Source organism: Chaetura pelagica, unplaced genomic scaffold, assembly GCF_000747805.2.
Source record: "Chaetura pelagica isolate M959 unplaced genomic scaffold, ChaPel_1.0 scaffold142, whole genome shotgun sequence".
Lineage (NCBI taxonomy): Eukaryota > Metazoa > Chordata > Aves > Apodiformes > Apodidae > Chaetura > Chaetura pelagica.
In genome coordinates, this window is record NW_009952973.1 from 7,500,076 (window position 1) to 7,526,802 (window position 26,727).

Genomic DNA, 26,727 nt, shown 5'->3' on the forward strand with positions numbered 1-26,727 from the left:
CAGCAGGAAATTGATTTCTTGGTTTCCTGTGCTTTAGCAATACCAGCTGTATTACAGACCTGCTTAAATACTTATTTGTATACATTCCCAAGTGCTAAACCTGGAATAGACTTTCTACTTAAACCATAGAAGGCTGTCAGTTCCAGAGTTTGTTAGCACCTCATTTCTTGACCTTTAATACTATTATGTAATATGCCTTAAATATTTTAACCTAATTGGGCCTTTTCTAGGCCTTCTGCACAGATGTGAGCCCAGCCTACATACATTTTTAAGGACTTTTATTACAAAACTATCGGAACATGCAAATGGGATTCTCTATTCATGCTCTCTGTTCTCAGGAGCAATTTGAATGAGAAATGTATCAACAGCGCAGGGCCTCACATCCATGCTGGCCCCAGGACAAGAAGTCTGATGGCACATGCCACCCCCACACACCCTGACAGCCCACGGCTCCCCCTGCTCACCACAGGCACCGGGGGGGCTGCAGCGGCTGCTCCCTGCCCTTCCCCTGCCCACTCCCTGCCCTCTCTCCCTACCCACTCCCTGCCCTTCTCCTACCCGCTCCCTGCCCTCCCCCTGCCCTCTCTCCCTGCCCTCTCTCCCTGCCGTCCCCCTGCCCCCTCCCTGCCCTGCCTTCCCCTCACCCACGGGGCTCTGGGCTCCCTTCCACGCCTGAGACCGCCGCTCTCACTGGGTCTGCCTGGGCCACGCACCCTCAAACAACCACCTGCCCCTCTCCTCCCACCACAGCCCCTCGGCACGAACCCCCTCCCGCCCTTCTCCCGCGGGGCCTCGCGTCGGGCTGCGGAGCGCGCAGGTCGGGCCCGTGCTCGGAAGGCCTTGGAAATGGCGAAAGGCGGGCTCAGAAACAAGTGTCTGTAATACTTGTGTCATGAGCCTCAGGGGAGCTTGATAAGCACCGAGGCAGGGGCTGCCGGGCTGGGGGGGGGGGGGGGGCCGGCAGCTCCGCACAGCGCTCAGGTAACTCGGGCGGGGACACCTTCGTGCTGGTGGCTACTGGCAAGGATCCAGTGGTTTGCTCTACTTTCTTCAGCTTTGTGCTAAACCCTGTGAGGGCACGTGTGCTTCACAGCCCCGGGTGCAAAGCTGTATTAATCACAGTGCAAGGAGATGCAAAGTTCTAACAAGTTTCCATCGAGTTATTAATTGGTGTTGAAGACACTCAGCAAGAAGTTGGCCTTGAGTTCAGCTTTAGCATGTCTGCCTAGTGATTTATTGAAAAATGCTGCATTTTGAGAGAGAATAATTACAAGTGTTCTACTAGTCTTGAGATAAGGAAAACGGAATCAGGTTTCTCAGCCGGAGGTAGGTTGCCTTAGCAAGACCTTAGACACCATAGATCTTGGACTGAGAAACCTTTATCTCTTCCCTACTTTAAGAAACATTATTAGTTCTTTCTGAGTTGCTTATTAGCCTTCCTTTTTGTTTTACAGTTTGCTTCTCACAGCTGTGGCAATTCTGGGAAGTTGTAATATTTTTGTTTATTGAGCTGTTCCTACTTGCAGCCCCTCAGTCACTTAGCTGATGAAGTATTCTGTAAAAGAAGGGTGTGGGTTATTATAACTGTACTTTTAACACTTTAATTATAACAACTGCTGTGTTTCTTCTAGACCACTGCTAGCAAAACTGAAGGTGTATGAGCTTTTTCATTGCACTTCTACAGTTTCCTGTGAGGAAAATCCTCAGAGAAACTCATTCAGAAACTTGGAAAATTTGAGAGCATTTTTGAGAAGCATTGACATTACTTGATTATTTCACTTTGTGTGACAGGTCATCATGCACTTCCAGAGCATTCTATAAAAAAACATAGATCAGCTTAGCTATGTAAGATTTATTTGCAAATATTTTTACAAGCAAAATTAAACATGTTTCTGTACTGAGGGAAAACAAAACCACAAAGCTACGTATGACATCAAACTACTGCAAGGCAGCAACCCCGTAGGTTTAAGCACAGGTGAAAATATTTCATTATTATTTTTTTTTTTACTTTCAGAAGTGGAAAAAACATCTGTTTGTGACTGAAAATAACTGGAGGGTTCTGTGGCAACTAGTTAAGGGGATTGTTATCTGTCTCTGCTGCTTAAAGTAGAAGCAGCTCTTGAAGTTTATTTGAAGTTTACAAACCTGTCTTTGACTTCAGGTCTTGGAAAGCAGATTGCTCATCTACTTGTATTTTATTGTTGCTATTTAGAGTAAGATACAAAATAACAGAGACCAGAACAGAGATTTTTTGCTTTCTCGGGTAAGTACATAAAATACTAGGGTAAATGCCCATGCTTGGTTTTATATTTTGTATATATTTATCCCAATTAATGATGAAAATCTTTTGCATTGTGTAACATCTTCATCACATGGAATGGAAAAGTTGTACAACCAGAATAGCTTTATAGTTTGTGACATAAGGTTTTGCATGACTTGGGCTGACTAGTATTAGAAACTATTATTAATTAATATTACTATTGCTGCAATAGGAATGTGGTAAGTGCATTGGGCATAATATCCTTTCTCTTGTTTTTTTGTTGTTATTAATTGTTAAGATTTACATGTAAATGCTAAATTACTACATCATTGCATATTATTGCATATGTTTTGCCTGAATCTTAGCAGAATGACATTGGAAAAATTTGTTGATGGCTTAACACAGCTGTATAATACTGTATCCTAATTAGTCTGTACATTAACACTTGGAGCCCCTAGGAATAAATTGCACACAGATCTTTCATTTTCTGGGCAAGTGTTTCTATCATGGTGTACAAAAAGTAATAGGCATACCTGATTTACACAAATCACTGGTTCAAACGTATTCATAAAAGCTCAGTTCCTTAAACATTATCTCTGCAGCTGTCTCCAGGCAAATCTATTTTCTTTCTAGGAATAACAATTTAAACATGACTGCAGGAATCAGGTATTTCCAAACTGTCCCTCTAGAAAATGCTGAAGATAGCCCAAGGCAGTTTGTTACTATTTATATGCAGGCTATTTTTGGCTCCCATTTTAAGGTGGCCAGCTTATGCATTTAGTGGAGAGACTGGTGCCTGACACTGGGCCTGGATTCTGCTCTGTGGGGTGACTGACTGAAAATTAGGTATAAAGTGGTATGTATATGCTCTTATATGACCAACTCCTTTTTTGTGTATTGTTTTTAGCCTGGAATTTTTAGAATGATGATTCTATTCTTATTTGACACACTCAAGCTACTGTAAAGTTGCCTGAAGTAAAATCCTTTTTATTGATTTTGTTGCAACACAGTAAGGATCCCAAGTCATAAGAATGGGGTTTGTATACATTGTGAGGTAAATAAGTATTCCTAATCCAACAGTGAATCTGTTGAAGCTCTGATTACAAGACAGTAATTACTCATATGAATATGTAAAGAAAGATACTATATTAACCACTGAAATAAAAGAAATAGAGATGGTCTGGGACTAATAGTGATCTATCTGTCTCTTGCGAGCATCTATTACAAGAGTGGGTCTGCTGTACTTCCTTTGTTACCAAGGAATAAACTGAAAAAATGAAAGGCAATACCTAGAAGACCTTGAGCTAAGAAAAAGTACCAGCCCAAAAAATGAATTCAAATCAGAGAGCAGATAAATGGACATGGCAGAAGAGAGAGATGTCTGTAACATCTTTTTGGAGCTACAATTTTTCCTATCTGCTCTAGAGAATTTGACTCCAAATAGGCTACCATCTGGCAGAAACAATCCTACCCACACATTATTTCCATTTGTGGAAATTATGTGATAAAGTCTGTAGATTAAACCAGAAGTATTCATGATTACTTCTTCCTTTCACTAAGTGTGAATGGAAATTATGTGCCTTAAAAGGCACAAGTGTGCTCTTGGACAGAAAATTTTTCTTTCCTGAGACAAAACTCTCACAGGAATTCTTAGTGAGGTGAAAGGACTTCCTTAGCAAAGCCAGAAAGGGATAGTTGACTGTGTTACTTATTACATCCTACAAGGCTATTGAAACCAGAGATGCATTTTGATTGTTTCAGTGTTAATATATATGTCAGCGTTGTGGGCTCTTTTTAAAGCATACATGTTTTCCAGGGATTTTGTGTATAATTTCTGAGGGACATTCTTCTTTTCTGATGATAGGATTACTTCCTTTGATATATGAAAATTCAGTAGGTAAATTTATTCGTATAGTGTAGCATATGATTACAGATTAATAATTACCTGTTATTACAAAAATATGTACCATTTCTGTTGTTAACCCTAAAAATGTTAAGGATCTTTTCCAACCTAAATGATTCTATATCTTTTTCTTTTACTGGAAGACTTTGAGGTACACAAGAAAGCTCTCAGTTTGACACTACTTTTAGTAGAAAAAGCCAATTGTTTTATTTATTGTAATAAAAGTAGTTATTTTTGTTTAAAATTTAAAAATATGGTAAGGAAAAATGCTGTAGAAATAAACAATTTTTCAAAATCTAGCTTTCACACACTTTGTTTTCTATGACCTGTGGAGTTAGGCCCTTTAGTCATGAGCAAAATTAACATTCTAAAATTCCAGATTCATATTTTAAAACAATCTAAAACACTGTGTTAAACACAACAAAAATTGCTCGTTTAAGTGATTTAAGTTCTCTGAATCTCTTGAGTAGTAATTGCACAGAACTTTCTGCCACTTCCAGGCTTAATGTTGCTTCTACTGGAATTCCAGATAGCAGCAGTCTGCTGAAACATGAGTTCAGTTGCCAAATATAGATGAGTGGGGTAAGAATCATATAGTCACAGAGGGCAGATGTAACACACAGACCACAGTCCTGATGCTTACTGAGGACCAAGCAAACCTTAGTGAATAGTTGGAGCAACTTTAAACCTAATTAGATAAAGAAGAAAAAAAGCAACTTGACCTGCTGTTAATTACATTTGAGGCTCTTCATATTGGTCTGTAAGGTCTGTTTCACTGTAAGGTCTGTTTTATATTTTTCTGGTTTATATTTTCTGCTCAATTTAATTACTGTACTTTGGGGAGTCATTTTGCAGGATTTCAAAATTCAGAAGAAAAATATGTGCATTTTTGTTTTATCTTAGTAGATACATTTCTTCTTTCATATTGTTACTTTGAACAGATTTGCTTTGGTTCATATTTTTTAAAGTAAACATTTTTCATTGGACAGGTTCCACAAATTCAGATTGTGTGTACTTTTCTTGAAATGAGTCCTTTGATTGTCTGTGGTTTTCCTCATTCTGTTATTTTTCTCTTCAATACCTTCATTTTATTAATTATTTAAATGTTATCTGAGATTATTGTAATCCATTACAGTTTGAATTTACCGTATTACTCCTTCGAGCATCTATATTATTTTCTGCATAAATATATAAACAGCATAAAATTAAAATGCTTGTTTAACTGTGAGCAATTTGTAGATATGTACCAAAGAGGAGCCCATAAATCATTTATAAACAATAATGCTGAAAGTATAGCTAAACAGTGATCTGCATGCAACATTGTATTTTATGTTTGTGTCTTCAAATGCCATAGTATCTGGCTTTGCCTAATACCTAATGAGTTAGGTATTACCTAATGAGTAATGGTTACCTAATGAGTAATGATGAGGAAAGCTGTTATAAATACATCATAGTCTAACTTGGAGAAGCTAAAATAGCATTAAAAATTCTAATTATGATCTTATATGCTACTTGATCAAGTTAATGATACTTCACCTCCAGGTCACTGTGGTTGCAAGTTATGCTAACAGTGATTTTGTGTATTACAATGTGACTGAAAAAAAGTCTTTATACTGGAAGCTTCCACTCAGCTGTCTAAAGCTAGATATTTAAATCCATTTTTAGGCACCAGACCTTTCTTGCCAAGAAGACTTATCAGCATTAGAAATTGCCAATTACCAGTATGTTTGAATTCCTTGACTTTCTGTAAATACCCAGCTACAGATTGATTTACCTAAATTTAGACACTGGGCTTTGAAAGTTATAATATATGTAGCCATCATATTTTTCTAATGGCTAATGGAAGAGTATAAAACTGAGTTTTAGGAGGAGATATTTTAATTCAAAACATTCATTTTAATCTCTGTGATGGATGGCTAGCAATGGGCTAAATTGTCCTTTGACAATCCTTTGACCCGTATCCCACTGAAACACCAGAGCAGCTTGGTTTTGGAAGCCAGAGAAATTTATCCGAGTATGTCATGTATCATTTTGAGACGTGAGCAAGCTAGGATCAAATTTAAATGAAGATATCATTTGGAACACATATATTTATGGGTTATCTAAATAGTAAGCTAGCACCTTTGTTCATGTGAATACACAGTTTTACCAAATTATCAAAATTAAGGAGGCAGAAACTGTTCAGGTTCAACCCTTGGTTCCCTGGCATTCATCCAGTTTATGCCTTAACAGCTGAGCCTCTAGAACAACTGTTTGCTTGCCTTCTCAGATTCATTCTTTAAAGCTGCTGTGTGGTTGTCAATTATACTGTATATACTTTTTTAGTTTTTGTAGGCAAGAGATTGGTATGGTTGCTAAATTTTTTGCAATGTGAACACAGATAAAAGGAAAGAAAGGTGTAATTCCAGCAAAGAATAAGCCTATCACTGTATTCTGCAGAAACATATATGAAATCCTAAAATGCTTTTGTTCCCTTATACTTCACTTGAGTTGTATAATCTGTTGAGTTGTAATCTGTTGGCAAGACAAGCAGGCATATCGAGAGATGTGTATGCCAGGCCAAGAATTTCAATAATCTATCAGTCAGTTAATGACTCCGTGCTGGGTAAGCTCTTGTGAAGTGACTAAAGGTGATTGGAGTGTGCACAATCTGAAGTGAAATACATCCAAGTTCATCTCACAACTGTCAAGCCACCTATCTATCAGGGGAGAAATGCTGAGAAAATATTTTTTAAAATCTTGTGGAGAATTTGTCTTACATAAATTAAATTCTTCTTCTGATAATTTTCAAAGGTAATTTAAAACATGCCACTTTGCAGAAACAACGATTGCTTTACACCTGCAATCTTGTGACCAGCAGGACATATACATTTCAGTAAGGAGAGTTTTGGGCAGACTCTTCCCTTGGGAAAAGAGCAGTTTCCCTGATGTCTAGCTTCTTGCTGGCTTTTGCCGAGGCAGAGAATGCTCATCCTCATTCTAAAATGATGTGAGAAAACTGGAGATGTATAGATGCTTCTGTACTTGGTGAAACTGGTGCCGAATACACATTATATAATTCTGTGGTACCAGATAACACAGAGGTTGTGAAATCTATTTCTTTTAGTGTTTTACTTTAGCACATGATAGTTTGATATTTCACTTATCACTGTTGAGAAAAGTGCTACTAAATTGTACTGAAAGATAACAAGTTAAAAACCTTAACAAAAGAAGTAAAATGATATTAAAGAAAGGATAACTTGGAATTTCTAATACAAACATCCTTGTATACATTCCCATAATGTTTTCAACTAGAACGGTGTTTTGCTTTTGGATATTCCCCAGATCATCATAAGCCTAAAATCAGAAAAAAATAGATGTAATAGTATCAATGTGAAATTACAAATTCCTCAGATTGGCCAGTGGAATTGAGCTTGTGCTAGGCAAGGTACAGATAAAGGATGTCTCCATAGTTCTGAAAAAAAAAATGCATGAAAAAAATTACACTTAACCGCTCTAATTTCCACCTAGATGATTTGCAGCCCCAGCCCATTCTTCTAGACACAAGATTTATGTGGAGTATTTTATACATTGTTGGGTTCTGCTCTTCCAGTTTTTATCTGTCTTATAGGAACCATGATATAATAGAGGTGTTTTTATTGACAAGTTTATTTTTTTGTTAAGGAATTGTATTTGTGTCTTCCAGGATGCAAGACAGAAGCTGTGGCCAGGCATTGCCTCATTCTTCAGTGCTGAAGGAGGCTTACTGTGCAGAGAAAGGCACCAACAAGGGATATCCTGAAAATATGTCAGAAGCTTCATCCTACAATGACTTTTTCTTTGATTCCCTATCAGACATACAGAATGGGGAATTTTCAAATGAACTTTCTGCCTTCCTTACCCAGGAGGAGATATGTAAGAGCATTAACATAGCTCGGGAGGCCATCACCAATTCCATGAAGGAATCAGAGGATCAGGGTGCAGCACAGGACTTTTCTCATTATTTCAACACCTCTCTTTCTAGCACTTCAGAAAATCCTTATTTAGAGGATACCAGACTGCATGAGCAAGATGCTTTACAGACACCTCAAGCAAGCTGCCTGACTTCATCTACCGCAAATCACATTTTCCCAGGGAATCAGAAAGAGCAATCCACCACACCTCAAACAGCAAGTAGTTTTGTCAAAACTTCCAGAAGGCAAGCAAGCACCTCACCTTTGCTAACTGCTAGTCCCAGCTTTATTAAAAGCCTAAAACATTTGGAGAAAGAAAGTCCAGGTGTGCCTAAGACAAGACCAAAGTCTGAATTGGCATCCCAGGATGAAGTTCCTTCCAGGAACAAGTTGTGTGACAAAGCTGTCACATTCATAGAGGAACTGTCATCTCTATTTAGACAGGCAGCAAAGACAAGAGGCCGAAGTCCTGATGGGGACTCCTCTTCCCCAGACAGCGGATACCTGTCTCCTAAAAAAAACCAACCAGGTACCTCAGTGAACCAGGAGTTTGACAAGCCACATCAAGAGACTGAGCCTGAAGCAAAATTACCAGGGGTTCATCTGAATGGAGAACACTTTTCTGAAAGGAAGAACACCAATCAGAGTGAAATGGTCCTTTGCCACCCCTTCATCAACATGGAAGAGAATCAGTTTTCACCACCACAATTCACTCAGAAGCTCCGGAGCCAGGAAGTTGCCGAAGGAAACAAAGTCCTGCTGGAATGCAGAGTTACTGGCAACCCAGTCCCTGATGTCAGGTAAGTGCATGCCTTTTAACTAGGTCACTGGATATCATAATCTTCTGACTGTGGAAGATACCTTAGGACAGGTATCATGGTGGACTTGCTTAGAGGCAATCCTTTCAGAACAGTGGCTCATGCAGTGGTTAGCAAGCACATGAAATAACAGATTCTGACCTCTTTAGTTATCTTAGAGTGTTTCATTGTTTAATGGTTGGGAAATGAAGTTCTACTGGATTCAAGAGCTTCATGGTGAAATTAAAAGCAGAATTGGCTCTAACAACATTCTGTGTGATTCTTACCTCATTAATCTATGTGAAAGAATTCATAATCTGCCCCTGAAGGGAATGTATCAGGCAGTTGATACAGTTTTTACTGTCAATTAATTAGAATCACTCTAAGTTCCATACCAATGGGATTTGGAGTCTATACTATGAGATAACCAAAAATCTAGCCAAATATCCTCTTGCATGAGACATTTCCAGAAGATACCGAGATGGTCCCCATTTCAAAACTTCTTTTCATACTTTGTAGTGAAATGTATGTGCACTTGATTATTTTTTTTTAATGACAAAACAAAGTAACAGCTATCTCAGTTTGTTTAAGTTCTTTATTAACAGGTATCTATAACAGCTATAAAAGCTACATTGACAGTATCAATTTTCCACTGTCTTTCTTTCCTTTTAAAGCTGGTATAAATTAAAGTAAACCAGCACTGCACAGTGTTTGCCAGTTCACAGGTCTGAGTCTTAATGTTAATAGGATTGCTTAACACACGTAGAGGCAGATTATACATCTAGCTTAATAGTTACTCACAACCTATTTTGGTGTCAAGTCAACTGAGCATATCTAATACCCTCAAAGGAAAATTTTGTCCAAAGAAATCATGTTTGGACAGGATAGAATTTGTAGTTTCCCATTCAGAACTTCCTGTAAGGCTCTTTAGTTACATCTGAAGACTACATAAATGTTTTTAAGTTCTCGACATGTCCTGAAAGGAACTTAGCAATCACTTTCCTATAACACTTGTGCTTTAAATTTCTTCATATATTTTCTGTAAGTCTTTCAACACTTTGAAATTACTAATATTTTGCATCAAGTTACCCCTGATTCCTTGCAGATAGTCACATGTAGCCTTGCAGCTATGCAAACTTAGTAATTCAGATCCATCAATAAACAGTTTCTTGATACAGACCATAACTGAACTTCTCCTTTGAAATAATTTTAACAAATTTTTTAAGTCTGTAAATTCTGGTACAGGTTTGCAGAGGGAATAAATAGAACTGTCAGTTTGAAAGTTTCAGATATATGTCAGCAAGATTTAAAAAGGACAGCTTTGAAATATCATATTACAGCTCCATGTTCTTGTGTATGCTTTTATTCCAAGGTGAAAAGTTACTTTCTAGAAAATATCTCCTGACAGTCTTGTATTCTGACTGTTAAAGACAACAGTATTGCCTTTATCTTTCTCTGAGTCTTCAAATAAGATGTATCTCAGACAAGCTGAATATTGAGACACTGGGTCAAAAGATCATTTATAGAGACATCATGTGCATTCAGTTGTTCTTGTATAGAAAGTGAGAAAAGCTGTACCTCATCACACTGAGTATATTGGTTATGTACTCAAGCTTAGATTGCCCTACAGACTGAAGCCAACTTCTAAACCAAGACAGGCTGTGGATCTGAATATGCTAAACAAAGGAATTACATCATGAGGCTTGCCAGTAGGTCAGAAAGCTTACCCCAAAATATAATTGTAATGCCTAAATTTTAATGCCTGTCAAGCCACATGACAGCCATGTCATGTCATCAAGAGGAGTTGTTTGGTATTTTATTTTTTTAAAATATCTGTGGGGAAAAAAACCAACAACAAAACAAACTGAAAACCAAACAAAACAACAAACAAAAAATAAAATCAAACAAAAACAAAAGAAAAAAGGAACACCAAGAATCACAGTTACGGGTGCAAAAACATTCTGGCTGTTTGTTCTCCTTCAGACTTTCATGAAGCAGGAAAGAGGAATAGTATAGGTCATGCAATTATGACAGCCGTATAATCCTCCTCGTGTGTTTGTTCTCTTAGATTCTTCCTTCTCCCTCACTAAGATACTGCAACTGGGCAATGGTACTGATGTGGATAATAAAGCAGTGCAAGTTAATATCTAATAAACCTTTTGTTGTTGTTGGGTTAGATAATATGAGAGCTAACCTACTGTTACTGATACTTCTGAGTTGTAAAATAGAGTACTAGCAAGAGACAGAGGGACCACCCTTAAGGAAAAAAAAATAAAAATACTGTTAATTAATACTGAAGACTTTTTCAACTAATTTTATCCATCTGTAGGTTCTCATCAAATGAGACAGCAAATGTAATCACTGAGCAGAATAAGTCATAAGAAACACTGCTGACATAACAGTATATTATTTTAAAATCAAGTATAATTTTAAGTACTCTCCTCAGTATCAATTAATTTATAGCTTTTGGTGTATTTCCCTTTTGGAAACTCATAATTTTGCTATGATAATAGTCTGCAAATACAACCATTGCTGAATGGCAGCGAATATGCTTCATGCTAACTTCTCAGTCTCTAGAAAAGCTCCTTGCCAGTCAGTTTAATACACTTTCATGTTCCACCCTCAAATCGGTTTTATTTAATAATTATTCGTAAGTCTTCATGTGGCAGTAGCACAAAAATTTGTGTATAGACTTGAAGAAAATATGTTACTTACAAACAAAAAAACATTGTTCCAAAGTTCCCACCTAAGAATACATTTCCTCTTTAGTCTCCGTTACATCGTGGATCTTCAAGAGAGGAAAAATATTGGAATTATACCTCAAAAACTGTTGTATTGGAAGTGAATGCAATTTTTGTTTCTGTAATGACGCTGTCTTGGCTGCAGAGGTCACTCGCACACAGCCCGGGCAAGGTTCTAGCAGGCTGAATTTCTTCAGAGGGCAGGGCCGCGGCCGGGGAAAGTGCAGAGCTGTTCAGCGATTGAGAGCTGTGGAGGTGCCCTTGGAATAAATCCGAAGACTCATTCGGTGGCTAAGAGACTGTACTAACCGTGTAAGGACACAGCAAATACTTGCATACCGTTTGGGTGAGACTCCAAAGTCCTGTCCCTGAATCCTGGGAAAAGGCCTTCTTTCCTTTAAAAGATAAGAGAGCATGCAGAAAAAATTGTAGTGCACTCTACACTATAACAATATTAACTGCAAGCCAGTCAGTCTCACCTCTGTGCCCAGCAAGATCATGGAGCAGGTCCTGCTGATGGCTCTGCTAATGCATGTGGAAAATATGGAGCTGGTTGGTGGCAACCAGCATGGTTTCTCCAAGGGTCAATCCTGCCTCACTAATTTGGTGGCCTTTTACAATGGGGTCACAGCATCGATGGACAAAGGAAGAGCAACTGACATCATCTACCTGGACTAGTGCAAATTGTTCGACACTGTCCTGCATCACATCATGGTCTGAAAACTGAAGGATATGGATTTGATGGACGGACCACTCATTGGGTAAGGATTTGGGTGGTCACACTCAAAGAGTAGTGATCAACAGCTCAATGTCCAGATGCAGACCAGTGATGAGTGGCATTCCTCAGGGGTTGGTACTGTGTCCAGTGCTTTTTGATGTATTTGGCAGTGACATGGACAGTGGGATCGAGTGCACCCTCAGCAAGTTTGCTGACAACACCACACTGTGTGGTGTGGTTGACATGCTGGGGGAAAGGGATGCCGTCCAGAGGGACCTTGACAAGCTCGAGAGATGGGCCCATGCCAATCTCATGAAGTTCAACAAGGCCAAGTGCAAGGTCCTGCATGTGGGTTGGAGCAACTCCAAGCACAAATACATGTTGGGCAGAGAATGGATTGCGAACAGCCTTGAGGAGAAAGACCGGGGGGTGGTGGCCAGTGAAAAGCTCGACATGAACAGGCAATGTGCACTTGCAGCTCAGAAAGCCAGCTGTGTCCTGGCATGGCCAGCACGTCAAGGGAGGTGATTGTCTCCCTCTTCTCTGCACTCATGAGACCTCACCTGGAGTACTGTGCCCAGTTCCGGAGCCCTCAACACAGGAAGGACATACAGCTCTTGGACCAAGTCCAGAGGAGAGCCACAAAGAGGATCCAAGGGCTGGAGCACCCCTCCTATGAAGACAGGCTGAGAGATTTGGGGCTGTTCAGCTTGGAGAAGAGAAGGCTCTGGGGAGACTTTATAGCAGCCTTCCAGTACCTGAAGAGGCCCTACAGGAAAACTGGGGAGGGACTTCTTACAAGAGGGTGTAGTGACAGGAGAAGAAGTAGTGTTTTTAAACTGGAAGAGGATAGATTTAGGTTAGATATTAGGAATAAATTCTTTACTATGAGTGTGCTGGCACACTGGTACAGGTTGCTCAGGGAGGATAAGGATGCCCCCTCCCTGGAAGTGTCCAAGGCCAGATTGGATGGGGCATTGAACATCATGATCTAGTGTGAGGTGTCCGTGCCCATGCAGGGGGGTTGGAACTAGATGATCTGCAAAGTCCCTTTCAAGCCAAACCACTTTATGATTATGTGATTAATAGGAACTCCTGTGATTAATAGGAACATTATATAATGTCACCTATGCACATCGGATATCCCTGGAGTTTCAGTTTTCTTCAGAGTAGATCTGGAATGTAACAATGAAAGTCACCTCAGTGACTTGTGAAACTGTTTCTTAATTCTGTTTGTCTTAGAACAGTGTTCTGAACTAGTGGGCTTTATTGGGGAAGCAAGGGTTTATATGATTAATCTCTTGCAGTGGCTACCTCTTTCAAATAGGAAGAGAATTACCTCTCAGTTACTTATTTTTCTCGATCTAATTGTGAATACCAATATCTCTGTTTTGGTGTATTTCCGATTACATTACTGAAAGTTTAAAGGAATCTCAGTTCACTTATTTGTTCTTTTGTTCTGCTTTCTCTGTCTCTCCGTAAAAGAATGCAGATCTAAAGTTCCTTGCTAATACCCCATAAATAAATAATTTATTAACTAGTATTTATAAAAAGACTGAAAGATTAGATGAGAATTTTATCAAAGTACATTTTAAACTGATTCTGTGCTTGATGGCTAATGGTTAAAAGCTTAAAAGTAAATTTTTTTAAAAAAAATTCTCTTCTAAAATAAGAAAAATGGTGCTGCTATCTGCATAATGGAATATAAGTATGTGAACAGCTTTTGCCTTTTATTTACATAGGAAATAAATAAGACTTGGATGAACTCTGAAATAATAAGGCACCACATGTCTTCAGAAAGCTCTTTCTCTACCATAGTTTTGTCCATGTTAGACGTTTTTAGTTTAAAAACTAAGCTGAATTGAAGTAGTTTTAAGATATAGATTTCCAACTGAAGTGGTGCTGAAACAGGGCCAGAGGCAATATTCCAAGAAGCCGCTTTTACTTCATGCTTCAGCATTTATTTGTATAAATTTTATATACTGTCTCTGGGCCTTTCCACTATTCTGCTAAGCAACAAGAGCCAAGAAGTATGATGGTGAGGAAATACATGAATAATCTGCTTGTCATGGACAGATTGAAAGTACTGATCTGTGAAAATTAAAACTGAATCTAGATGCTAAGTAGAACAGAAATGAGAAGGAATGCTCATGTCTTAGGAATGGACTATTTTATCTGTACTGAAATGTGAAGAGAGATGGAGTGGTGAGGCATTTCATAGAGAAGAGTATTTGGAGTCAGTAAGTTCTGGCATCATTACTTTTTGATATTCAACAGGTATGCAGTGCTATTGCAAATCCTTTTAAAAATATGATGCTTAGTATTCTTTGACATGTTTGCTCATTTGCCTAAAGACAACACCTCATCTTGGATTGTTTAAATTTCTTAAGGGTAATTACAGCAGTTTAATAATGTTACTTAAACAGGACATACCTTAGAAAGATATAATATGTTGCTTTATAAATTAAGTAAATACAATTATCAATTCAAAACTTGATGGTTTAAACATTCTTTCCTAATAAAAAACTGTTATGTCTGAAATATGCTCTACAAATGCGTTTTTGACAATGTGAAAGCTGACTTTAGAGACATGGATGATGAAATTGAACAAGTAGGACTTATCTGCAAACATTCATAGCTGATGAGTGAAAATCTTCAGTTAATACAAGCAAATTAGAGATGGCAGGACTTTGAGGGAGGTAGAGAAGGCTATGGACTAAAACTTTGTAACAGACCAAACATAGAAGAAACATTGCTAAACAGCAGTAAAAATTCAGCTTATTTTGTTAGTTCTAGAACCCATCTGGAAAGTGAGTTCTTACTAACAAACCTTAAAGTTTAATAGGGCTCTGTTATTTGAAATGTAAACATGGATCATTTAATAGGCAGTGGGCTTACCCTTTAAGCCCATGTAATGTTGAAGGAGTGAAAGAATTTCTCTTGCCTACCTTCTCCCTGACGCATATAAAAATAAAGAGTAAGTCCTTCACATAATAGGTCTTTCCTTATCTGAGTACAGAGATGTGAAGTGAGCAGAAAAGTCAAGGAATTAGTGGTGCCTTGTTTTTATACCTTGTACAATTGTGCTCACATTTTGAGATGGGTTGTGCAAGAACAGCTGTAAATAGACCTGTTATTTCTGTGAACCCTCTGAAAATCTTCCTTTCAGTGAAATCCATCACTGATCAACAGTGAGGCTTGCAGAATGAAAGAAATTAAAATCCTGGGTAGCTTTTTAAGGCATGTAGGAGAGAGGTTCAAGGGATATAATAATGAAAGAAGTCTTGCTTCTGCTTTAGGTAGAACTTTGCATTTTACAGTATCACGAGTGCTCACATTCCACATGGTTTTGGTTTGGGTTTTTTTACACTTTTAAATATAGAAAAAATAGTCTACATTTAGGTACGGAAGAGATAGCATTTCTTTTAAGACAGTAAAATGAACTGAATTAGGAAGTTTAGCTTTTAACAGAATAAACCTTCACTGAGGTGTTGTCCCCTTGGACACTTAAGTGCTTTTTGGCTTTTGCCTTCTAGAAAACTTTTACATGGATTAATGTAAGAAGCATACTTGCTACTTTGTGCCCCTGTCAGTTGCCTCATCTGAGGTGACTCACAAAAGGAGAATCGATCAGTAGGAACAGTGAAAAACTAAAAACAACTGAAATACTAGGGGACTTCCTTTAGTATTGTAAACTTGACTCAATATGACATGTTTCTGGAAATTAGGAAATTAACAGACTTCTTAAATATATACGTAGGTAGTCTGGGTAGAGAAGACGTTATTTTATTAAATAAATCAGGAAGAATAATCTATCTATATTATTTCACCTGTATATAAAAAGATACCTTTAAGTTGCAGAAGGGCAAAATGCAAATGCGTAAGTATCTTATCTGATGTAGTGAAGTCTTGCATGTCAAAGTGCTTATAATAGACCAGTCACCAATTACTTTATTTTCCATAAGTAATACACTACAGTTAATGTGATACTACTCAGTATAGATGAGTATATAACTCAAGATTAGGGGCACTGTGAACTCAAATAGGTTGGACTTCCTATGGGAAAGGGTAATAAGTTTATGCTTGGGGGTTGGAGGTAATTAGCAGGTAGACTCACTCCTAAAACACTGGGGTTTTTTCAGCTACCTGCAGGTCAAAGCAAGTAGAGGACTAAAATTTTTGTGCAACGAGTTTGTTACAAAGACATGTTTCTTTTAGTCTAACACCAACATGCTGTTTCAAATCAAAGTGATTCATTGTTCCATCTTATTAGTAATGTATACTTGCAGAGTATGCATGCATTCATGTTATAAAATAATTAATACTTCGTACTTATTGAGTGCCTTTTATTTGAGCATTTCAGCGTTTTATAAACAGCTTGTATAATGTGTGAACAGTTTTTGTCTATCTCCTTTTATTTGATAAGGTTGTGCTTTTCAGGTGGCCAAGGGAAAAGTATTAGACAAATAGAATCCATCTCCCATTTAGGGTACAACTGACAACTACACATCGCTCACTACCTGTCAGTTCTTTCAATATCACAGAAAATATGGCCACTAAGATAACAAATGGCCGAACAGTAAATCATTGCTTGTGGGAAGGCCACTGAAGGATTTGCCCTGTGAGTAGCTGAAGCATATATTTAATGGAATTGACATGAACTGAAGGCCTTCTACTCCCATAGACTAGTCTTGACAAGTGCAAGTTGATAACCATCTTCATAGAAGACTCTTTAACACTTGGCCACAACCTGGCATGCTTAGCATTTTGTTCTTCCACTATGTTTTTTTCACTGTGACATATTAGTAAAATGGATAAAGTATTAGTACACTGGTAACTAGGGGCCAGGTGTAGCATCAGGTGCTATCAGAACCTATTATCCTTTGTATATGCTTTCCAGATAGCTGATTCTGATAGGGAAGGTGAGTCTTTTAAGTTGTGTCTCTGTTATGACAGCTTTGCTTTTAAGAGACAGGAAGAAAAAAACACCCTAAAAACCTAGGAGTTGAAGAACACTTCTTCATGCAGGAAAACTACTTATATTCAAATAAACTCTTACAAGTGTGCTGAGTGCAATACTCACACAGTTTCCTCCTGGGAATAAGAAAGCAAAGTAGAACCCAGTTCAATAAAAACAAATTCCCTGTTGAATAGTTTAAAGCTACATTCACTTAACCAAAATGGGGCCAGTTACAATGCAATAGTATTATCTTAAATAGCTGCAAAATCAATAAAGATAATTCTAGGTCTTTCTTTTGTGTGTAGGCATGTGTTCCTATTCATTGTCAAGTTAGACAACATTGCAAAAATAGTGTTATTGGGTAAATAAATGTTTTCAGGTCTAAAGCAAACTATCATTGTGTGATGTATAGAAAGAAGAAAAGAGGGGGGGTTGTTAGTTTTTTGAGGTAGAATTGCTTGCAGTAACTCATGGCTACAGCTGAATATATTACATGCCTCTGTTGGACTGTGCAGGCTGTGAGTGAGCACAGAGATATTATTTGTAATATCATGCTTAAGCCCAGAAATCAAATAGAAACATGAACCTCATAGTGGCAGTTATCCATAGTTAAAGCTTGAATGTGAACTGACTTAGTTTTCACCTATTTCCCTAAAAAAACCCCAGGTTATTTAAACAAAGATAATGCATAAGTGTATTGACATGCTTATAATCAGCTAAAACATAGTTGTGGATGAAAAGAAGCAATACAATAGGTATAGTTTGAGTTATGTAAGTTATTGTTTTATAAACTTTAAAGTGTTTGAAGTGTTATTGTTCAGTACAGGCTGATTAAAAAATGTGCTGCTTCAGAATTCTTATTCCAGTATCAGACATCCCACTTAGTAGAATGTGAAGCTCATCAAAACCTTTTCCGATTTGCTCCCCTCTTCCTGGGAAATGTGTTACTCTGCTGTTCTGAATGTAAATAATTGTTGAAGTAATGAGTTCAGAAAATAACAGGAATGAAAACATGTTCTAATGAAATTAAATTAACAAACGCAATGTTAGGTGTAGAAGTGGCCTTTGATTTTTCCTATTCTCGAGATACAAAAAAATCTTCTCCTGTTAAATGCTTATTGGCAAATTTCATTCTTAGTTCTGTTTAGATCTGTTCGCTTAGAATTGTCTATTTTTAAATGGTAAAGACTTACATTAAGATAACTGACACAGCTGTTTATCAAGGGGTCCGTTTACAAGCAGCATGAACCAAAGCCTTTTAAAACCTGCAGCGACCAACTGATATGTGCCTCAGGTAGATAAATTGAAGTTACTAAGGATAATAGTGGGGTTTTAAAAGGCAAAAAATCCTCCAGGGAAGTTCTTATTTAGAACTGAAGAAATTAAGAAAAAGTGGAGAAATATAACTGTTTTTTAAGGGTCTGCCTTAATTCTGAATTACTAACACATAGAAAATTTGATTCTCACAGTTGCTGCATGGAGAGTCCTCAGAAAGTGAATTCCATTCAAATCAACAAATGAGATTTATGTTCCTGAATTCTTTGAGTTCTCTCATGCATGACTGTTTTTTATACCATGTATAATATTCCATAGTTGAAGATTGTTATTATATTCCAAACTGATTTTTAAAAAATGAAGACATTATCTCAATTTCTGTTTCTGTACTGTAACAGATTTCTTAATTAAATACGGACTCTTATGTCTCCTAAACTACGATTAACCATTCATCATCAAAGCAAATTCAGAAAAGGACAAAACTCGGAGGAGAAAATACTCATCTCTCTGAATTGCATAGTTTCCCCAAGAGTGCTTGTGAATTATTGCTGCTAGAAAGAATTATTCTGCAAATGTTAAGTCAGGGAGAACTAGAAATATAGTTAAGAAGCAGTATAACATAATCCATACTAGAATGCTGAGCTTAATTTTTTTAATGTATCTTTTCTGTACACTGCGGAGAGCATTAGTATGTTACAGTCTTAATTATCAATTATTATTAATATTGACTGGATCTAAAGACTGCAACCCTTTGTCCCTTAAGACAATAGAGATAGACAACTTCATTCTCAATTTATTATTTGCTTGAGATGTTGCTATAGTGAGTCTCTTGTTTAGTTAGGAATAAGGGAAAGCACTTCTAGCCTTACAAAGGTAGATGTTACTCTATGTTTTCTGCCTTTTTTTCTAAAACCATGTTGCTGATGATGAGGGCTTTCAAATATAATTAGGGAGGGTTGGGACCAAAGGAGAGCTGATTTTATCTGAGCTTCCTCAAGCTTGCCATATGGCCAGAAGGAATCTATAAAAGCCTGTTTTCCACAAAACCCATGAAAGGTAATTTTGGGGGACTTTACCTATAAAGAAAGTAGGTGGAGATGGTGATTTGCAGCTCACTGGGGAATTGTTACAGATGCCAGGCACTGCAATTCTAGAACATGCTACTGACTGCAAATTCAGAGGCTGGTGATTCAGAGTTTCAGCCTAGAATCTCTCTTTATTCTCAGAGTATTTCTAAATCACTGACTAGGGTCCTCTCTGCCCTCCTTTAAAAAAAAGAACAAAACAAACAAACAAAACCACTACAAAACTACACCACACCTAAAACACAACCTCAATTAGCTTAACTTAATCTCTTGTTGGATAGAAGAATAACCACTGTTGCTGTAATCCAGAAAAGTGTTAACTTGAAAATTGAAAAATAGGTTGCACGTGACCTTACGTAGTGCAGTATTCCAGCCAAAGTCACTCCAGAACCCACAACTGCCAAATGGCCCGGGGCAAATTTCTAAATAAACTCATGAAGAAACTGTCTTTCAATGAAAGGTTTCCTTAGTTTAATAGTTACAGCAGGGCCACTCTAGTATGTTCCTTCGTAGCTTTTGTAGTCAGAACGAATGTTCTTCAGCTGCATGATATGAGGATGGAAACAATATGCTTTGGAATAAGAAGGGAGATGCAATATTAAAGTTTCCCTATCTGGATGGTGTTGAATAGGTAACCTTTAAGTGAACGTAGTCGTCATGATTCAAAGCAGACTGTCTTACTCTGCCTCCTGCCTATTTGGAAGATGGTTCTACTATATCAGCCTTCCGCACAAGGTTGGACTGCGCTTCAATACTTTGCATTTTAAACATAGATTGAATTAATTAATTATTGCTTCAATTAACTATATAGTCTGCTATGCTATGATTTTAGTGTAGCACAATTTGACTAACTAAAAGACACTAGAGGTTTTTGTATGATAAGTATGGATGATTTTCTTGATATTATTATATTTGAAGGTTGCTACATTCTGTAATGTCCAGATTGTTCAAACTGCTTTTGTTATACAAATGATTGGTTAAGACAACTCAATGCTCTGCATGCGATAGAGCAAAGGAAACAACCAGGATAGTATTGGTTTGCAGTCCTTTGGTTCCTCTTCTCCTTCACTTAATTTTCTTGTAAGTTCTAATTTGGTCTTTCAGATAACCTTTGGAAAAGTATCTGTTCCTTACCTCTTTGTGGAAAAGGCAGCTTGAAAGTTGGATTGAAGGGGAATATTATCTCTAGGTGTGTTTTTTTATATTAACACAAAATGAGCATCGTCTAACAGGGAATTTATATTTAAGCCGTAGAATAAATACCAAAAATCACTGAAGATCACACACTTAGAAATAGGAAGCAATCTTAAAAAAACATACTTGCTGAAAAGCTTATTTGTATTCTTTTCATTCCCTTCTTTGTCTTGAATATCTGAAGAGAAGAAATGAATTTTTTTTCTCCTAGAAAAAAGTTATTCAAATTGGGCTACTGGTTCTCCACTTTCAAGTGAGAGAAAGGAAGATAACTTACTCTAATATTTCTGAAAACAAAATTGAGCTGTGTTTTTCAGGAAAGGCCTGTGTTCAGATAATTTTTGTAGTATGTGGTGTGAATCTCCCATGAACTTCAGTGAAGTCTGTTTTCGAACTGAAACGCGTTGCCTGACAAATCTATTCTTGACTATGGTTTGTACAGCACCTTGCCAATTCCCCTAATTCAGCACCAGCAATTAAACTAGCAGTTGCAGTGATCTCAGTTGACCTACATATTTTACTTTTAAAGTAAATAAATAAATAAAAACTCTAATCTTAACATTTGAAGCAGGAATTATTACAACTTGAAACCTGACTCAGTGGTTTAATAGGATTTACACATCAGAGAAGCCATTGAGCAAACAAAATCATACTAGTCTACATACAGAAGTCCTCACTTAAGTTTAAAGTCTGTTTACACTTAGCTTACATGGTGTTCTATTAAGATTGCTTTTGCCACCAGTAAGAGTTTTTGAAAGACAAACTGGAAGCAAAAAACGTTGTTCTGGAAAAAGCCTGGTTACCCTTTCCCGCATTAAGAAGTGCAGGGCTGTTTCTAAGGTATGAGAATAATGTATCAAACTTAACCACAGTTCAAAGTGAAATGTCTGCTTTCTATGTTTACTGACATTTGCATAGTGCTAGCTGACAACATTGTAGCTGCACTTTTGGGAGCTTATCTCTTTATTTTCCCATGAAGAGCACTGCTATAGCTTCTTTAGATAAAGAATGTCAGGGGTGAAATGAGCAACTTTTCATTCCTTAGAAAGGCTCTCTTGACACACCTAATAAAGATCATTAGAATACAAATGTCTAACAGTGGGAGACATGAAGGACCACGAACCCTGTGTATGGGTCTTCTCATATATGCCAAAGGCATTCTGTGAATTGGCAACACAAGGAAACTACAGTACATGCAAACATACTATTTATGGGTGAAATCAAAGAGCTGCAGAAATAGCCACTACTTAGGAATGCTAGAGAGAGGCCTCAGGCACTGCTCTTACTGGAAATTTATTAATTTTTTATTATTTTTTTTTTTCTAGTTCAATCTGGTTTTGACATCTCTGTAAGGACTCCGTTGTTGTACATAAAAATCTTATCTCCTGCTCATAAGTGATAAAAACTGAGGTGCAGAGCTTCCTGGGAGCAGGTTTAAGAATATCTGACTGCCTTTTATGCCAACTACATGCTTACATGTTTTCTTTTAAGAGAAATGTCCTTTACTTATTTCTACTAATTGAACTACAGTTAAACAATTGCAGAGAAGATGTGGTGACCATCACACACAACAGAATGGATGAAGTTCCTAGTATTTTATTGTATACTTTCAATCTACCTTTGTTACATTTTCTTTCTTTCTTTTTTCTTTTTCTTTTTTTTTTTTGTAAGAACATTCAACACTACAATCTTTTCTTACAACTTGTATTTCAAGAAACAGCAATTTTTCTTCATAGAAGGGCAAATATCTCTTAAAAAAATCAAGTGACTTCAAAACACTTTGCATGTGTCTACTGACACATCTCTCCCTATTTTTCCCTCTAGCTATTCAGAAAGTTTTCTCTTTCGCAATTCCACTTATGCATGACATCCAGAATCTAATTCCAGGGACTTGTTTTTCCTCAGATTTGGCCTGGTTTTCAAATACAACTTGGAGATCAAAGCAAGCTCAATGTATTTTCTTCCATTAGAATACAATTAGAAGTTTTGACTAGATGTACCTCTTCTTCATCCTCTTGCTGTCTCCTTTTTTCTTTTTTAACTTCTTCAGCTGAGCTGGCACATTTAATTGCATCTAAATTAGGCTGTACTCCACTTCCATATAGTGATGCTGATTTGTCTTGGTTTCCCTCAAGTAGAACATGTCTGCCCTCAACTCAAAGCTCTAAATAACATGAAATTTAATTAAGACTTCATCAAATTGCTGTCCTGTCGTTCTTTAGAATAACTCTGTTTCTTCTTATTGCTAATTAAGTTTTCAACCTTTGAATTCTTTCTTGAGTACTTGGACTGGTGAATAGCATGCAGGAAATAGCTTCATACTTACTTTTACCTTCCATATTATATGGGATCTATTTTGTTGTTTGATTTAGACTTATGAAGCAGTACAAAAACTATTTCCCAGTCCTTTTTTTATTCCTTTACTCAAAACTGAAACCATCTAGTAAGTTTTATAATCTCCCTCAAAATTGTTGGTTACATAGGAGGTATCTGAGATAAGATTATTTGGAAAAAAAAAAAAAAAAAGGCTTTTTTCCTCACTTTATTAAAAAAGTGAATAAATCCTCGACCAAATTAAAAAGCAGTAAGCATCAAAAACTTTTGAATATGTGAAATCAAATTTCAAAGATATTGCAATGTGAGGGCTGTTTGTTTTGGTTTTAATGCTATTGCAGTACCCATTCCATGTGTATTAGGTGCACCTTTGAAATGGAAACATTGCACTGAGCTTTTCATTCATGTCTTGAAAAGTGTAATGATAATTTTTAATACCTGTTATCTGAACTGGAAGGGATTTCAGTGGAGAGTTGTATTTGAACCTTGGTTCAGGAGTGACAGTAGGCTATTTATTTATTTATGTGTTGGTTTCTTTGCTGGTTTCTTTATTCTACAGTGAATCAAGGGTTAGCATAATCTTCTCAGGAGGAAGGCACATGACTGTTAATGTAACGGAAGTTCACTCGTGGTACCATAAAGGAATTTCCCTACTTGAAAATTTAAAAAAAATATAACAACATGGGCAAATTACATGACATATTGAAGATTATGGAAACATACATGATAGAAATTAAAATGCAGGAATACTGCTTGACATACTTGGGCATAGTTCTGCTAAAGTTTGAAAAGATCCTATTTTTTCAATCATAAGACTAAATGTTTTCATGAAGTCTTTAATTAGTCATTCTTTACATTTATTGCAGTGAATGTAGGCTTAATATTATTTGAGGCACTATGCCTGCAAAAGAAACCATATGAATAACTGCAAATTAGATTGTCATCTATTTGAAGTCCTATGAGGCAGTTTAAAGAGCTACTGTTTAAAAAAAAACATCAAAACAAACAGAACTGTCTAAACACAGAGTATCAAATGTTCAATCTGGTTTATTTAGTCTTGACTCCCAAAAAGACCTTTTATTGTGGGCCAAAGGGAAAGGAAGCAGGAGAACTGTTGAGGCTTCAAAAATATTGGAGGCATCTGGTATTTTTCTAAAAATTAAACTTAGTTGAATGGAAGTAGGATAGCTTCAGCTATAAGATCAAGTAAATCTGTTGCTCTATTAGGTTTATTTAGTGCATCCTATAGATTAAAACTGAACCTTTTCTTGGCTCAGTGATCAATGGAATGCCAAAAACTCTCAGATTAGGCTGCAGGGAAATTAATATCTGACAGATGCAGTCTTTCTACACAATAGCTCTGGGAATTTTTTTAAGTATTCTTAATGTTACTAAATTTTGGGGGGCAGAGAGGAGAGGTGGGGAAAAGTCATAATGCAAGTTCTTGTACTAAAGAGTTCACTTTAACCCAAGGTCCCAAATAAATAAAAAGGCACGATAAGTAACAAAGGATTCCATTCCAAAGGAATGTGTTTCAAGCTGATGATAACTCTGTAGTCATAATTTGAAATTACTTGTGTCAGTGTTCGTTAGTTAACTGAAGCAAGAGGAGGCTGCATGCTAAATTGACTTTGATTTTGATCAGTGTTCAATTAGAGCAAGTGAGGCACAGAAAGGCTCTTGACTCTTGTTTCAGTATTCTTACAATTTGTTCATACTTCCAAGCTTCAAAAAAGCAAGCGTGTTGCACAACTAATTCCAATTTCAAAATACCCTTTATAATAAAGGTAGTGCAGTAAGGAGGAAACTAGGAGACTATTTTCCTCTTATTTCTCATCTTATACCCTTGTACTGAAACATGGGCATCACTGAGAGATAACTGAGAGGCAGAGTAAGCTAGTGGACAGAAAAGAGCTTGGCCTTTTATCTGATTTAACCAGTTTATAGAAATAAATAAATCTGTAGTACAATAGACCTCATGAGATCCTTTGGTTACTCTCTCCTTATAGATCACAAAATATCTGAAGATGCAAGAAAGACAAGTTATCAGTCAGGCAAGACATAGTTGAATGAATGGAGAGCAGTGCAAGCTGCAAGTAAGGTTCTTATCATTTCCCCTAGTCTTGTAGCAGTTTTCACTGGGCTTCAGTTGTACTGTGTTTTTGTAGCTCCACTGCACCCTAATATAGCCACCTCACATCTGTGGTATAGAATGTCATGAAGTCACTCTGTTGTAGAAAATGACTGTGACAAGTCTGAACTTAGCTGTGGTTGTTGTAACCAGAGCATCATGTTCTGTTCCAGAGCTACCATTAGAGTCCAGAACTCCTGACTCCTTTATTCTGCTCCTAGTTAGACCTTCTGCGACCTGTTCCATCCATACAAACAGATACTGATTCTGAAAAGATGACAGGCTACTGTGGTTGCACAAGACACCCTATCTCTCATGCAGACCCCTCTGTTTCCTATGTCACGGTCAAAAACCTGATTTCTTCCAGTAAGACAAATTATACATGGATTGTGTACCTTCAGTAAGGCCAACAAGTTCTGTTTCTCTTACCTTGTTTTGAAAATAGAACTGTGCTTTTTGTTGCTTTACCACAGAAATCAGGAGGATCTTGAAGTGAGAATAGCAAATGGCAAATAATTATTGCAAGTTTTTTAAATGTAAAGTTTTTTCTTATTTATATGTGATTATATTATTTCCATAAATGGCTCTTCTGGTATGTCTATTTTGAGTTGAGAAAAAAAACCCTATCCTTTCACCTAATATCTGAATCCCTTTCACTTTTCTAATTTTATGCTTCATGAAACCTTATAGCCTGAGAACCCTTAGAGAGTAGTCTTCACAGATCTAAGAGAATACTTCTGATTTTTATCACAGCATGAAGACAAAATGAAGAAATGCTAAGATTCAATGATGTTTTCTTCAGAGTAGCTACTTTAAAATACCAATGGAAAAAATGTTGATCTGTGTTAGGGCCAAATATTGGCTAGAAAGGAAGTATTTTGATTACATTGTAACACTATGAAATATAGCCTAGATAATGAAAGGCAAAAGGATATGGCCTCTTACTATATAATCTCTTTGGCCATCAGCCAGAGCAGGAAATTTTCTCTGGGAGAGTGAAGGTATCAAGTAACTTGAAAAGTAATATATTTTTAGAGACACTAGCTTCATTTTACTCTGCTTTATAGAATTAGATTGTCACCTAAGAGAACAAATTTCTTGTTTCTGAAGTGGTCTGTAGTCTAACTCTTTTTCTGTATTTATTTAAAATGTGCTTTAATTGGATGGGAACAGAAGAGAAAAACTACAAAATACCATTGTTTTGGGAAGGACCTTTGTTGTTAATGAACAATAGTATACTGGAATATATGCTACAGAACAGCATGTGCTATTCATGTCTCTACAGTAAAAATCTGTCACCTTAAAGGCAAACACTAACATAAGATATTTGCAGTATTTCACTTAACAGAACTGAATCTTGGCAGAGCCAATATCAGTACTATATCCTGAAAAGTGCA

General features: G+C 37.0%; 1 protein-coding gene across 1 annotated transcript in view; it reads left to right on the plus strand.

Moving 5' to 3' along the window:
- Positions 1-7,849: 7,849 nt before the first annotated feature.
- Positions 7,850-26,727, plus strand: part of PALLD (palladin, cytoskeletal associated protein) — a 185,696-nt gene continuing 166,818 nt past the window's right edge. The window contains exon 1 of the mRNA XM_009995934.1: positions 7,850-8,895. Within this exon, the coding sequence (XP_009994236.1) occupies positions 7,850-8,895 (1,046 nt within the window). The remainder of the gene's footprint in view (positions 8,896-26,727) is intronic.